The sequence below is a fragment of the Glycine soja genome, chromosome 6 (genome assembly GCF_004193775.1).
Source record: "Glycine soja cultivar W05 chromosome 6, ASM419377v2, whole genome shotgun sequence".
NCBI classification, from domain to species: domain Eukaryota; kingdom Viridiplantae; phylum Streptophyta; class Magnoliopsida; order Fabales; family Fabaceae; genus Glycine; species Glycine soja.
Genome location: NC_041007.1, coordinates 35,798,127 through 35,810,411, shown reverse-complemented (window position 1 = coordinate 35,810,411; position 12,285 = coordinate 35,798,127). Strand labels below are relative to the sequence as shown.

General features: G+C 39.1%; 1 protein-coding gene across 1 annotated transcript in view; it reads right to left on the bottom strand.

Moving 5' to 3' along the window:
- LOC114416850 (nuclear pore complex protein NUP214-like) overlaps positions 1 to 10,524 on the bottom strand; it is a 46,677-nt gene extending 36,153 nt beyond the window's left edge. Inside the window, exons 1-4 of the mRNA XM_028381885.1 lie at positions 10,138 to 10,524; positions 9,835 to 10,043; positions 3,075 to 3,243; positions 2,758 to 2,904 (exon numbers count right to left, since the gene is read on the bottom strand). Of these exons, the coding sequence (XP_028237686.1) occupies positions 2,758 to 2,904; positions 3,075 to 3,243; positions 9,835 to 10,043; positions 10,138 to 10,333 (721 nt within the window). The 5' untranslated portion in view covers positions 10,334 to 10,524. The remainder of the gene's footprint in view (positions 1 to 2,757; positions 2,905 to 3,074; positions 3,244 to 9,834; positions 10,044 to 10,137) is intronic.
- Between the last annotated feature and the right edge of the window lie 1,761 nt (positions 10,525 to 12,285).

The following is a 12,285-nucleotide window of genomic DNA, read 5'->3' as shown; positions in this document are numbered from 1 at the left end:
CCCTGTCCCCTTCTGCATCTATGTCTGAACTTTCTTTTTTCTCCTTATAAGTCTGTCCTGTCCTCCCCTCCTGTACTACTTCATTGATCACATCCACCAAATCAGAGTAAACAACAATCTCAATGATACCTGGGTTTGGGGAGCTGAATCCTCTGGGATTTTCTCAACTAAATCTGGTTATCAAGTTATTAAATCTGAGATGGTTGATGAAGGTCAGTACCTGGGATTCAAGAAACTTTGGGAGATCAAACTTCCTCCTAAAGCCCTTTCTTTTGCTTGGAGGTTATTATGGGACAGACTCCCTACGAAGGACAACTTGATCAAGAGGCAGATTCAGGTAGATAATGATTTATGTCCCTTCTGCCACAATCAACCCGAATCTGCATCACATCTATTTTTCACCTGTGGCAAAACTATGCCTATATGGTGGGAATACCTTTATTGGGTAAAGGAAGACAAGGTGTTTCACTGTAGGTCTTTGGATAATTTTATCCAGCACTTCTCCTCAGCAACTTCAAAGGTTTCTAACACAAGAAGGACAATGTGGTGGATAGCAGCTACAGTTTCAATTTGGAGGCTCAGAAATGATATCATTTTTCAGAATCAAACTTTTGATATCAATAGGCTGACAGATAGCATTCTATTCCTTTTATGGACCTGGTTGAGGGGTTGGGAAAGGAATTTCCAGATTCCTTATTATAGCTGGTCTTCGAATATGTCTATAGCTTTTAGCTAAAGTCTATGTTAGTAGGGTTTTCATTTGTGTAGGGTGTTGTATCTCCTGAATTGTCAGGACCCTTTTCTGTATTTTGTAGTACCTCTAGTACTAGTTATTCTATAATATATTATATCTTTGCCTTCCAAAAAAAAACTCATGCTAGCCCAATTTTGTCTTTCTCCCTCATTAATGAAAATATTACCACTCTGGGTAATATGACCGTTGTGGAGTTCGGAATCCACACCACACGGTAATGTTGGATATCCCCCGGCATTGACCACCTTGGAGTGGTCCAGGTCATCCGCGTCCCTGATGGACCAGACCGAAGGGGAACGACCAAGGGATTTTACCCAGTGGTCGCGGCGCGGTTTGGACGAACGTTGTTTGGACGAACGGAAATTGTTCCAGTGATTAGGAACGCCGGCATCCACGTCATCAAAGTCAGCGTCACTGTCGTCGTTGTCGGAGTCACGCCCAGGAGTGTCGTCGGCGAGGGGTACTGGGGTGTTTGGCTGCGTCGACATTGGTGATGGAGGGAACCAGCTATTATTCTGATAGCTTTTCAGTTTGGCGCCCATGCTACTCATGTCCTCCACGACAGTGAGTTCATGCTCCTCCCCATCAATGGTGGCCCGTACATTCTCCTGGAAGCCCAATCTCCGATTTGTCCGGATGAGAGTTCGAGCTACGTCCATCCTTTTACGTTCCTCCACGTATTCATCAACCTCCACCATCTCACCAATATCCTCCATCGCCTTCTTCATATACTCAGGTTTCCACACACTCGGCGGGAGACTGTCTGTAGTTGTCGAAGAGGAATTAGGGTTCGTCGAACCCTGAGTAAGGTTAATTGATGGTGATTCCATGGTTTTCTTGCGAAAATTCTGCAATCGCGACTCATGTGCAAGCAGAAGTGCTTCAATTCTTCGATCGGTAGAGGCTCAAAAATTTACTTTACAACTGAAATCACAGAACTATACTCCTTTGGTAAACCTTCTAAGCTAACATCAGCATACTCACGATGATTAATTGGCTCTCCGATAGATGCAAGCACATCAGAAAGAAATTTCACTCGAAGAAGAAAATCTCATCGGTTTTTAATCGAGTTGTAGCTCGCAGCTCATGTCATAACTGTCGAGCTTTAGCACGTGTTTGCTTATGAAAATATTCATGTATCTTCTCCCATACCTGATATGAATGAACACTTCCAAGAACTCGAGAAAGAATCAACGAAGTTAACATTGATTGAAGCCAAGTCAGGAGGATTTGATCTTGCTGCTCCCAAGCAGAGTATGCAGGATTTTCGTTATCGGCATCACGATCTGCATCTGTCAGAAACCTCACCGGAATTGAAGGATTCGCGACGAATCGTTGGAGCCAATGAGACTTAATCACTGGCTCAACTTGTTGACGCCATAGCAGGAAGTTAGAATCTTCTAGTTTTTCCAAGATCGGATAAAAAAATTGGGAAGCAGAAGAGGAGGGAACAGAATTTGTTTCTGCCGCCATTGATGACCGAACTAAGCTCTAGATACCATCATAAAATTTCTAAACTAAAAGTAAGAAATGAAAGTGAGGAGTGGAATTATTATCATTAACCCAGTGTCTAAAGATTACAAAGAGGTATTTATAGACAGATCTGTTAGAGGAATTATTATCATTAACCCAGCAGTCATATAACTGCCACTAACTAAACTAGCAGCTGCCAATAACTGTTAGAAACTAATACTAACTAGCTGAGTCTGCAGTCGAATAACTGCAGCTCCTTATAATACTCTAATAAAAGGAATTAAGGTAGATAGCCTATAAATAAGAGGGAGGTTGAGAGGGAGGATCAGCTTGTCATTTGGGAAAAGATTAGACTTTTAGAGAGTGGAGCAGAGTCCAGATCTCTCGAATATTCAGAGAAATCATTCACTTTGTATCTTCCACCTTGGTCCAAGACTGCTACCATGTTGATACAACAATTAGGATTTAAGGTTTATCAATACACACACACACACATACATATATACAGAAATGAAACAAAGAATGCAAACCTTTTATGCTACCATCTGCTGCAAAATCACCAATCCATGATCTGAAGGATAGTGAAATTGAAACTCTTTCTTCAAACTTAGTCGATAGAATGCTTAGAACACTCTTACTCGCCACAGCAACAAATGAACCTTTCAAACCCCAATCAACTTCACAAAGAAACAAATTAAAACAAGTAATTGGGAATGACAAAATAATAGTAACTAAACCAATGATATACAGACACACGCGCACAGATATATAATGTAGTGAACTCATTCATAATCCAACATCTTTTGTCCATCACATGTTTAAGTGGAAAACCAAGAACGAAGCATACCAGCATCAACATTGTCCATCACATGTTTAAGTGGAAAACCAATGTCTCCATAATATAGTTTCCCAATGTTTGACAGAACAACATAAGAATGTTTTGGTGTTGTTATCCAGCGCATGTCCTTGACAAAGGTTGAATCGTTGAGTGAACAGGAAAAGGATTGCTTCACTTCCTAAACCACAGGAATATGAATATTGAAGTTAATTTGGCATAAAATATTTCAAACATACAAATTGCATTTTAGATAGAGATATAAAGCATACTATTATGAATTGTATACTGTGGTAACTAGTTAGCTGATGAGCTGGAACAATTAGTTTAGTGATGAGCTGGAAGTCAGAAAGGTTTGCTTTCTGTTGTAAATTCTGTTAGCAGTATTCTCTCTTGTACCTATATATACTTATTACTATCAATTGAATGGTCAAGAGGAATCATTTGCAAAGTTTTCAGTCAAGTTATTCTTCTCTTTTTCTGTGTTAGAGCTGGTTTTATGGTATCAGAGCTCCTAGTGAGCTCTGCTGCTTGGTGTTCATCATGCCACCCAAAAATCAGAATCAAAATTATGTTGCTTCCTCTTCTGGAGTTCAATTTGTTCAGGTGACAGATCCCACCAAAAACTCTTCAAGTCACTACTATGTTCATCCTGGAAAAAACCCTCCGATTCCACTCGAGTCCTTTCCTGAATCGGAAGAATTATCACACATGGGTGAAATGGAAGAAGCGTGCGCTGATTTTCATGAACAAGTGGAAGTTCTTGGATGGATCTCTGGTTCCAAATCGATTTGACCCAAGCTATGATGCTTGGGAAAGATGCATAAATCAGATTCATTCTTGGATTGTTAATTCCGTTTCGTCGTTGATTGCTCAGAATTGCAACAAGAATTGTATTCATTCAAGCAAGGTAACCTTTCAGTTACTGATTTCTTTACAGAACTCACTGTCTATTGCGAAGAATTAGAAAATTACAGGCCTATAGTTGATTGCAACTGTGATCCAAAGAAATATAGGGAACAAGATTATGTGATGCTATTTTTAATGGGTTTGAATATGTGTTATTCAGTGATTAAAACGCAAATTGTTTTGATGGACCCGCTGCCACCATGAGAGACAAAATGGGTTAGATGAAGGAGATCAAAATCAAGTAGACATAAATGCTGCTGATGGTAACAGATTTTATAAAGGAAAGAATTCAGGAGGTAAAGTTTGCACATACTGTGGAAAAACTTGGCACACTATTGAAAGTTGTTTTCGGAAACACAGTTTCCCTCTGGCTTCTAAGCCAAAGGGATATGGCTCAGCTGTAAATAACATCACTGGAGATGGAGATGATCCTGATGAGAAGCTTGAAGGAGGCTATGTGAGCAAGAAGAATTCACCAGTTTCAGGTCTTGCCAATGAAGAGTGCAGAACTTTGTTGAACCTGTTGCAGAAAACCAACATTCAGAGATCCACTGTTGCTGATCCGCAGAGTGTTCAAGTCAACCAAGCATGTGTTGGCAGCCCCATTCCATGGCTCAATGAAGGTACTGATTGTGCATTTTCTTGTAGTATTGTTAAAGGTAATCAACTATGGATAATGGATTCGGAGGTTACAGGTCATATTTGCACATCCATGGACTGGTTTGAGAGCTACCGCAAGATAAATCATATTCCTGAAAGCTTGCCCAATGGTAGTGTAGTGATGGCACAATTAGCTGGAGATGTGAAATTTTCAGACACTCTTATTCTTAGGTATGCATTGTTCTTACCTGAATTCAACATCAATCTAGTGTCCATTTCTAAACTTACAAAGGCAGCTCAATGTAATTTAATTTCACATTTGTTGAAAATGTCTGTTCAATTCAGGATTCAGCGTTGAGGAGGATTGGTTTGGCTGAACTCCACAATGGACTATACTACATGAAGGTTTCTTGTAAGAGTAGAGTTAATATAAGCAATGTAGTTTCTCATGGTTGTAATAAGGATTTGACTATTGATGAATCCAGTTCAGTTGGCATTCCTAAGACTGTCATATGGCATTTAAGATTTGGTCATGTTTCTTCTTAAAAATTACTTACACTTTGTAAAGATTTTCCCTTCATAAATGTGAATAAACATGAGGTGTGCGATATATGCCATCTTGCAAAGCAAAGAAGACTGCCATATAGGATCAGTCTAAAAAGAGCATCTTTTCCTTTTGAAATGTTGCATATGGATATTTGGGGACCCTACTCTCTAGTCTCTTCCTTCTATACATAAACATAAATACTTCTTAACCATTGTTTTTTTTTTTGGAAGGCAGAAAATATAGTATTATTAATAAGAGCATTAGTACCAGAGGTACTTAAAGAGAAATACAACAGCAGCTATGCTGCCAGCCTCCCAAAGCATAAAAACCCAACACAAGTCCCCCCAACAGACCAAACACTCCAAGTTAACCAAAGGCCTCCACAAGATTGGAAGACCAATGGTTAAAAGGAATATTAAAATCTTTATCTCTAGCTTTATACCAGGACCAAGCTAGGAATAAGGCGTCCTCCATCACTTTGGAAGATACAAAAGGAATTCCTTGAAAAATCAGTAAATTCCTATGCTTCCAAATAGCAAAAGTTAGAGCAATCCACCAACCACACCATCTAGAATGGTGTCTCCCTACATCTAAACCATCACAAAATAAGCTGAAATGGCTTGCTGGAGAAGCAGGGAAAACTCCAGTAGCCTGAATCCACCGCAAGGATTCCCACCACAGGCCATTAGTTTGGGAGCAGTGGAAAAAAAGATGTCCTGCCTCCTCCTGCTCAACATGGCAAAGAGGGCAGGTAACTTCCTGCAGGCCCACGTTTCTCCTGTGAAGATTAGCTCGAGTGGGGAGCCTATCCTTTATAAGCCTCCAAGTGAAAATAGCAGCTTTTGGGGGGATATTTAATTTCCAAATAAGCTGAAAACTCCTCCCATCTGAGGCAGCACTGTTTAGATTTGACAGAAGTCTATAAGCTGATCTAGTAGAGTACATCCCCGTAGTATCAGCTTTCCACAATAAGCTATCTTTCAGATGACAGAGGATAGGATAAGCAGTGATCTGTTCCATGAAAACTACAGCTGCTCCCTCCTCATGTTCAAATAAGTGTCTCCTCCATTTTAAATCCCATCTCCAATTATTCTGGTAGAAGCTGCCCATGTTTGAAATTAAGTCATTCTGTTGTTTACTAATAATGAAGAGCTGAGGATATTTCTGTTCCAAGCTGCAGTCCTCCCCCAACCAATTATCTTTCCAAAAACGAATTTTATCCCCACATCCTGCCTTCCAAGCCATGTTTTGATGAATAATCTTGAAGTCATTGTGCTGATATAACTTCCTAAGGTCTCTCCACCAATGGGAATCCCCACTATGAATTCTGCCGTTTTGCAAAGCTGACCATCCTCCATATTTAGAATTTATAACCCTAACCCAGAACTGATTCTGATTAGAGTATAAATCCCAAATCCATCTTCCCATAAGAGCTGCATTAAACTTAGACAGATTCTTGATTCCCAAACCCCCTTCCTTCTTGTGAAGACAAATTTCCTCCCATTTGACCCAAGGAATCTTCTTGTTATTATGCTCCCCCCCCCCCCCACATGAAATTCCTTTGCAGAGAAACCAATCTATCTGCTATTCTTTGAGGTAATTTGAAGAAGGATAATAGATAGATTGGTAAAGCATTCAAAACTGAATTTATCAAAGAGACCCTGCCAGCCATAGATAAACTTTTCTGGTTCCATTTAGTGAGTTTGGCTTCAAATTTGCTGATCAAAGGCTGCCAAACCACCTGACTTGAGGATTTGACCCCAATTGGGATACCCAAGTAATGGAAGGGGATACCCATCTGCCTACAGTTCAGAAATTGAGCAGCTTCAAGATCCCAATTAACAGAATCTCCAAAGACCCCAAACTGGCTTTTAGCATAGTTAATTTTCAGACCAGAGGCCATCTCAAATCCTCTAAGCATTGCCTTCAAAACAAGAACATTTTCCAAGGAAGCTTGACCAATAAAGACAGTATCATCAGCATACTGAAGGATATTAATAGGCTCTTTCTGTTTTCCCACCAAGTAGCTTTTATACAGATTTTTCGAAATGGCCTCTCTCATCAATCCAGTGAGACCTTCACCCACAATATTAAAGAGCAAAGGGGCTAGAGGGTCCCCTTGTCTCAGACCTCGAGTAGGGGCAAATTCATTAGTAGGGCTACCATTCACTAAAATGGAAATAGTTGCTGATTGAAGGTATGCAGCAATCCATTGCCTCTATTTAGTGCAGAAGCCTAATCTTGACAGCATATAGTCCAAGAAAGACCAAGATACAGAATCATAGCAGATTTACCTGGGTTAGTTTACTAAAGGGTAAATTTCAAGTGCTATCCTTAGTACAGAATTTCATAGCTTTTGTTGAAAGACAGTATAGTGCAGTGGTAAAAGTTGTGAGAACAGATAATGGGCCAGAGTTTACACTCAATGCCTTTTACAATGAGAAAGGGATTATTCACCAAACAAGTTGTGTGGAAACCCCTGAACAAAATGCTCGAGTTGAAAGGAAACATCAATTTATTTTAAACATTGCCCAAGATCTCATGATTCAGTCCTTTCTTCCAAAATTTCTTTGGAATTATGCAGTACAACATGCTGTTTTCTTGATAAATAGAGTACCATCCAATGCTTTGGAAAGAAAAACACCCTATCAGGTATTACATGGCACACATTTTAGTCTAAATATGTTGAGGGTTTTTGGGTTATTGTGTTATGTTTCTACAAGTGCTAATCACAGGGGTAAGTTAGACAATAGAGCTAAAAAGCGTGCCTTTCTTGGCCATAAGGCAGGGATGAAAGGATTTGTGGCATATGATTTGAGTTCAAGGGAAATCCCGGTATCTAGGCATGTGATATTCTATGAATATTCCCTTGTGTTTCACAAATTAAAGATGCAGCAGGAGCTCCTTGGCAATACATAGAACCCAGCTCACAAACACCTAATTCAACCTTGACCCTTGACCAAGACCATACTATGATACTATCAATCACAACCTCTCATGCCTTAGATAGTCAAGAGCAACATTCTTTTTATGATCAGCAACATGACTCTCACACCAGTACCTTATCACCTCAAATACATGACCAGAATCCAACTAGTCCTGAACTTGAATCCAAAACAGTACCTTCAAAAGAAAATATGGAACCTGAACCTGAGACAGTGCAACCCAATACAATATCAAAACCTGAACCCTCAATTAGAAATTCCAACAGACCAAGAAAACAACCAAAGTGTTTGGAGAATTTCCATTGTTTTAGCATAACCACAAAGGGTGACTCAAAAACACCTGCTGGATTGATGCCATGAATGCATAAAAGAGTCCTTAACAGAACTGAAGACGAGAACGAGATAAAGAGAAAAGGAGAGAAAAAGTCTCTCAGGAAACAGAAAGTGTTATTATGATTGGCAACTGATTTCTATTACAAGAGTAGAATACATAGAGCTCTGGAACAGTTAGTTAGTAACTCTTCACTAACACTAACACTTAACTAACTAGGTAGCTGTTATAGTAAAGTGGGTGTGCAGTTGAATACTGCACCTCCCTTTCTACTACTCTAATACCCTACTTCAAACTCAAGGTGGTAGAGTCTTTGAAACAAACTCAATCACATTGAGTTTGGTCCTTAGGAAACTAAACCTAGTAGGAGATAGGGGTTTAATCAAAACATCTGCCCATCGGTCAATGGCAGGAATATAATGTACAACAAGCTGTTTAGTCAAAACTTTCTCCCTAACAAAAAAAATATCTATCTCCATATGCTTCGTTCTGGCATGGAGAACAGGATTATAAGCAATGGCCACAGCACTTTGATTGTCGCAATATATAATGGGAGTGCAAAAAGGAACTTGGAGTTCAGTCAACAGAGTTCGAATCCAAGATATTTCAGCTGTGGTTTGAGCTAGACTGCGGTATTCTGCCTCTGTGCTAGACCTAGCAACCACCTGCTGTTTACGGGACCACCAGGATATGAGATTTGAGCCAAAATAGATTGCAGCACCTGAAGTAGATCTTCTATCATCAATATCTGAAGCCCAATCTGCATCACAGAGAGCTCTCAGAGTATAGGGCTGTCCTGAGGCAGCAGGCTTTAGATGCAGACCATGAAGAGCAGTGCCCTTTAAGTACCTTAAAATTCTCTTGACTGCAATCCAATGAGACTCTGATGGATTAGTCATAAACTGACGGACTTTATTTACTGAGAAACTGATCTCTGGTATGGTAATAGTCAAGTATTGAAGACCAACTATAAGGAGAAAATTGGAGTTTGCAAGCTCTTGAAGTCACTATATGGTTTAAAGCAAGCAAGTCGCAAATGGTATGAGAAATTATCCAGCTTGCTTATGAACCTTGGATACACACAACCTACAGCAGATTACTCCCTTTTCACAAAATCAGTTGATGGTCCTTTCACTGTTTTATTAATATACCTTGATGATATAGTTTTGGTGGACGATTCGCTTGATGAAATTTCCAACATTAAATCCGTTTTGGATCAGCAGTTTGTAATAATACTCCCTAGGACTTGAAGTAGCACATTCCTCTCTAAGGGTATTTCAACAAATTAGAAAGCTAATAACTTCAACAAAATATGATGCCAGATAGGGAGGAGATTTTCATTTACATCAACATTCAGCACAATAACAACAAAGTAAGTCACTGAAGAAAACCTAAAACACGAGAATCTCAGCAAAGCCACAAAAACTATGGTTTAAGTACCTTATTGAGAAAGCTCTCAACCGAGTAAAACCGAATGTCGCCAGAGACAGAAGCCGCAAGCGTCGAATTATCGGTGGAAAGAGCCAATGCGCGAACCCTCCCAACAGGAACATCGACGAGACTCAGTTGCTCCACTGGAGAGCCACTTCCCTTGTCCTTAAGCTCCTTCGCGGAATCAATAAGGTCCTTCGTCTTTGCAACGAAAAAACCTAAAACACCGAAACAAACAAAAAAGCAACATTCAGTTTCAGCACAAAGGCGAGTTTAATTAATTGAACACGTAATAGTTTAGTTCATTTTGACCTGAAGAATGAGCAACGAAAGTGAGGCGAAAGCGTTCGGAGAGCGCAAGAGGCTGCGAGGGGAGGGTTTCGGCGTCGAAAACGGAGTCGGAGGACTTCAACGGAAGGGCCTCGCCAACTTTCACGAAGAAGTAATCCGTGGTGCCGATTATTTCTCCTTCGACCTCTTCGGGTTCGATCTTCTTCGAGGGACTCATTTTTTCTTTCTGCTAAACGAAGCTGAAGCGCCAGAGAATGAAGGTATCAGTCAGTATTGAAAGCAGAGTGCTTCGAATTCGAAAGTACGGCGCGGTGTGGAGGTGAAGCAGAGAAGGGAGGAAGGTCACGAACGGCTAGCGAGGATGGTTGCTGTGCCGTGACGGTAAGCCGGGGCGGAGATGCGCAGTGCGAACTTATAGTGTTTGAATAAAATACTGACTCTACTCTAATTTTTTATTTTCATTTAATTATCAATTTATTTTTCAGATTATTTTAAATAATTCAAAAAAATTTTAAATTTTAAAATATTTCATTTGATCTTTAAATTTAAAAAAAAATTAGTTGATTTTCATTTTTTTTAAAAATTTAATTTAGTTCTTAAAAATAAATTAATTTTAAAATCAAATACAATCAAGCCAAATTAATTTATTTTTATAAACTTGAAAATTAAATTAAAATTTTTAAAAATAATAGCATCTACCATGGACCATCTTATTAAATGATCTATCATGGATCACTTTTATGCGCCATTAGATCCATTTCATCTTCACAAAGATTTGATGCACATTATGCACTATAGTATGTCCTTCAAAGTAAACACCATCGTCCTCATTTTTTTTTCCTCGCCACCTTCACCCTTTTCTCCTCATCTCTGGATTTGTTCTCAAGCTCTCCAACCCACCACCAAGATCCACCAAAAACCACTCCCACCACAAGATTCGCCAAAACACATCGCACCACTAGATCTGCTCCAATAGTCACGCGAGCCACCACTGTAGTTCTGTTTCCAAGACGAACACCATTCTTAAAAGTTAAAACCCATGGCGAATGATGGTGACATCAACGAAGATCTTAAAGAGGTGTGACCATGATGCGAGCCTCACTAACAATGATGGGAGGTCCATGTAGTGGACGATTCATTGAACATAATCACACTTCTCACCCTCTTCCTTAATGACCCCATTTCCCTCAATCGCCGACAAAAAATATCCACTCCAACGACACCACCGCAACCTCTAACTGCATCAGAGGGGGCAAATGCCACTAACAACACCTTCAACCCTGCGGCATCAACATGAACAACCCAACCAATATATTTTTTAACTACATCGAGGGTGGCGACAAGAAGTTCATGAACTACAAACGAAGTTGTCGACTCTCTCATAGCACACATGGGTCAGATCGAGTGCGGCCTCTGCATTATGTCCTCACTTTCTCCGTAAAGATGGTCATGGGCGGGGACGTCAAGGCCACAACTATAGAACCACTTATTGCACCAAATGGACAGATTCTAGTGGGTAGCAACCATTGGTTCAAAAACCCTGTAAATTAGAAACCAAGAGGGAGAGAGGGAGAAGAATCGTGAAGTAGGAAGGGAAGGAGGAAAGGGGAAGAGGAAGAGAGAATAAGCAAAAAAAAAAAAAGTTAAATTACTCATTTGGTTCCTATGTTTTACTATTTTTACCTTTTTGGTTCCTATAGTTTGAAAATGGTTCTTTTAGTCCCTATAGTTTACATTTTAATTCTCTTTTAGTCCTTATAGTTTTGAAAGTGATTTTTTAGTCCTTATAATTTGTATTTTAATTTTGTTTTAGTCTCTATAGTTTGAAATTGGTTTTTTTAGTCTCTATACTTTATATTTTAATTTCATTTTAGTCATTATCATCAAAATATGAGTAATATTATCAATTACAATTAACTACAAAAATATTAGCAAGTAATTCGTAACTAATTTATCATAAGATAATTTGTAATAAAAAAATAATTGATAATTTATAACTAATTTGTAGCTAATTATTTTTATATTTTGTTTTTGTAGTAAGGATTAAAAGGTAATTAAAATACAAATTATAGGGACTAAAAATATCACTTTCAAACTATAGGGATTAAAAGAGAATTAAAATACAAACTATAAGATTAAAAAGAACACTTTTAAACTACAGGGACTAAA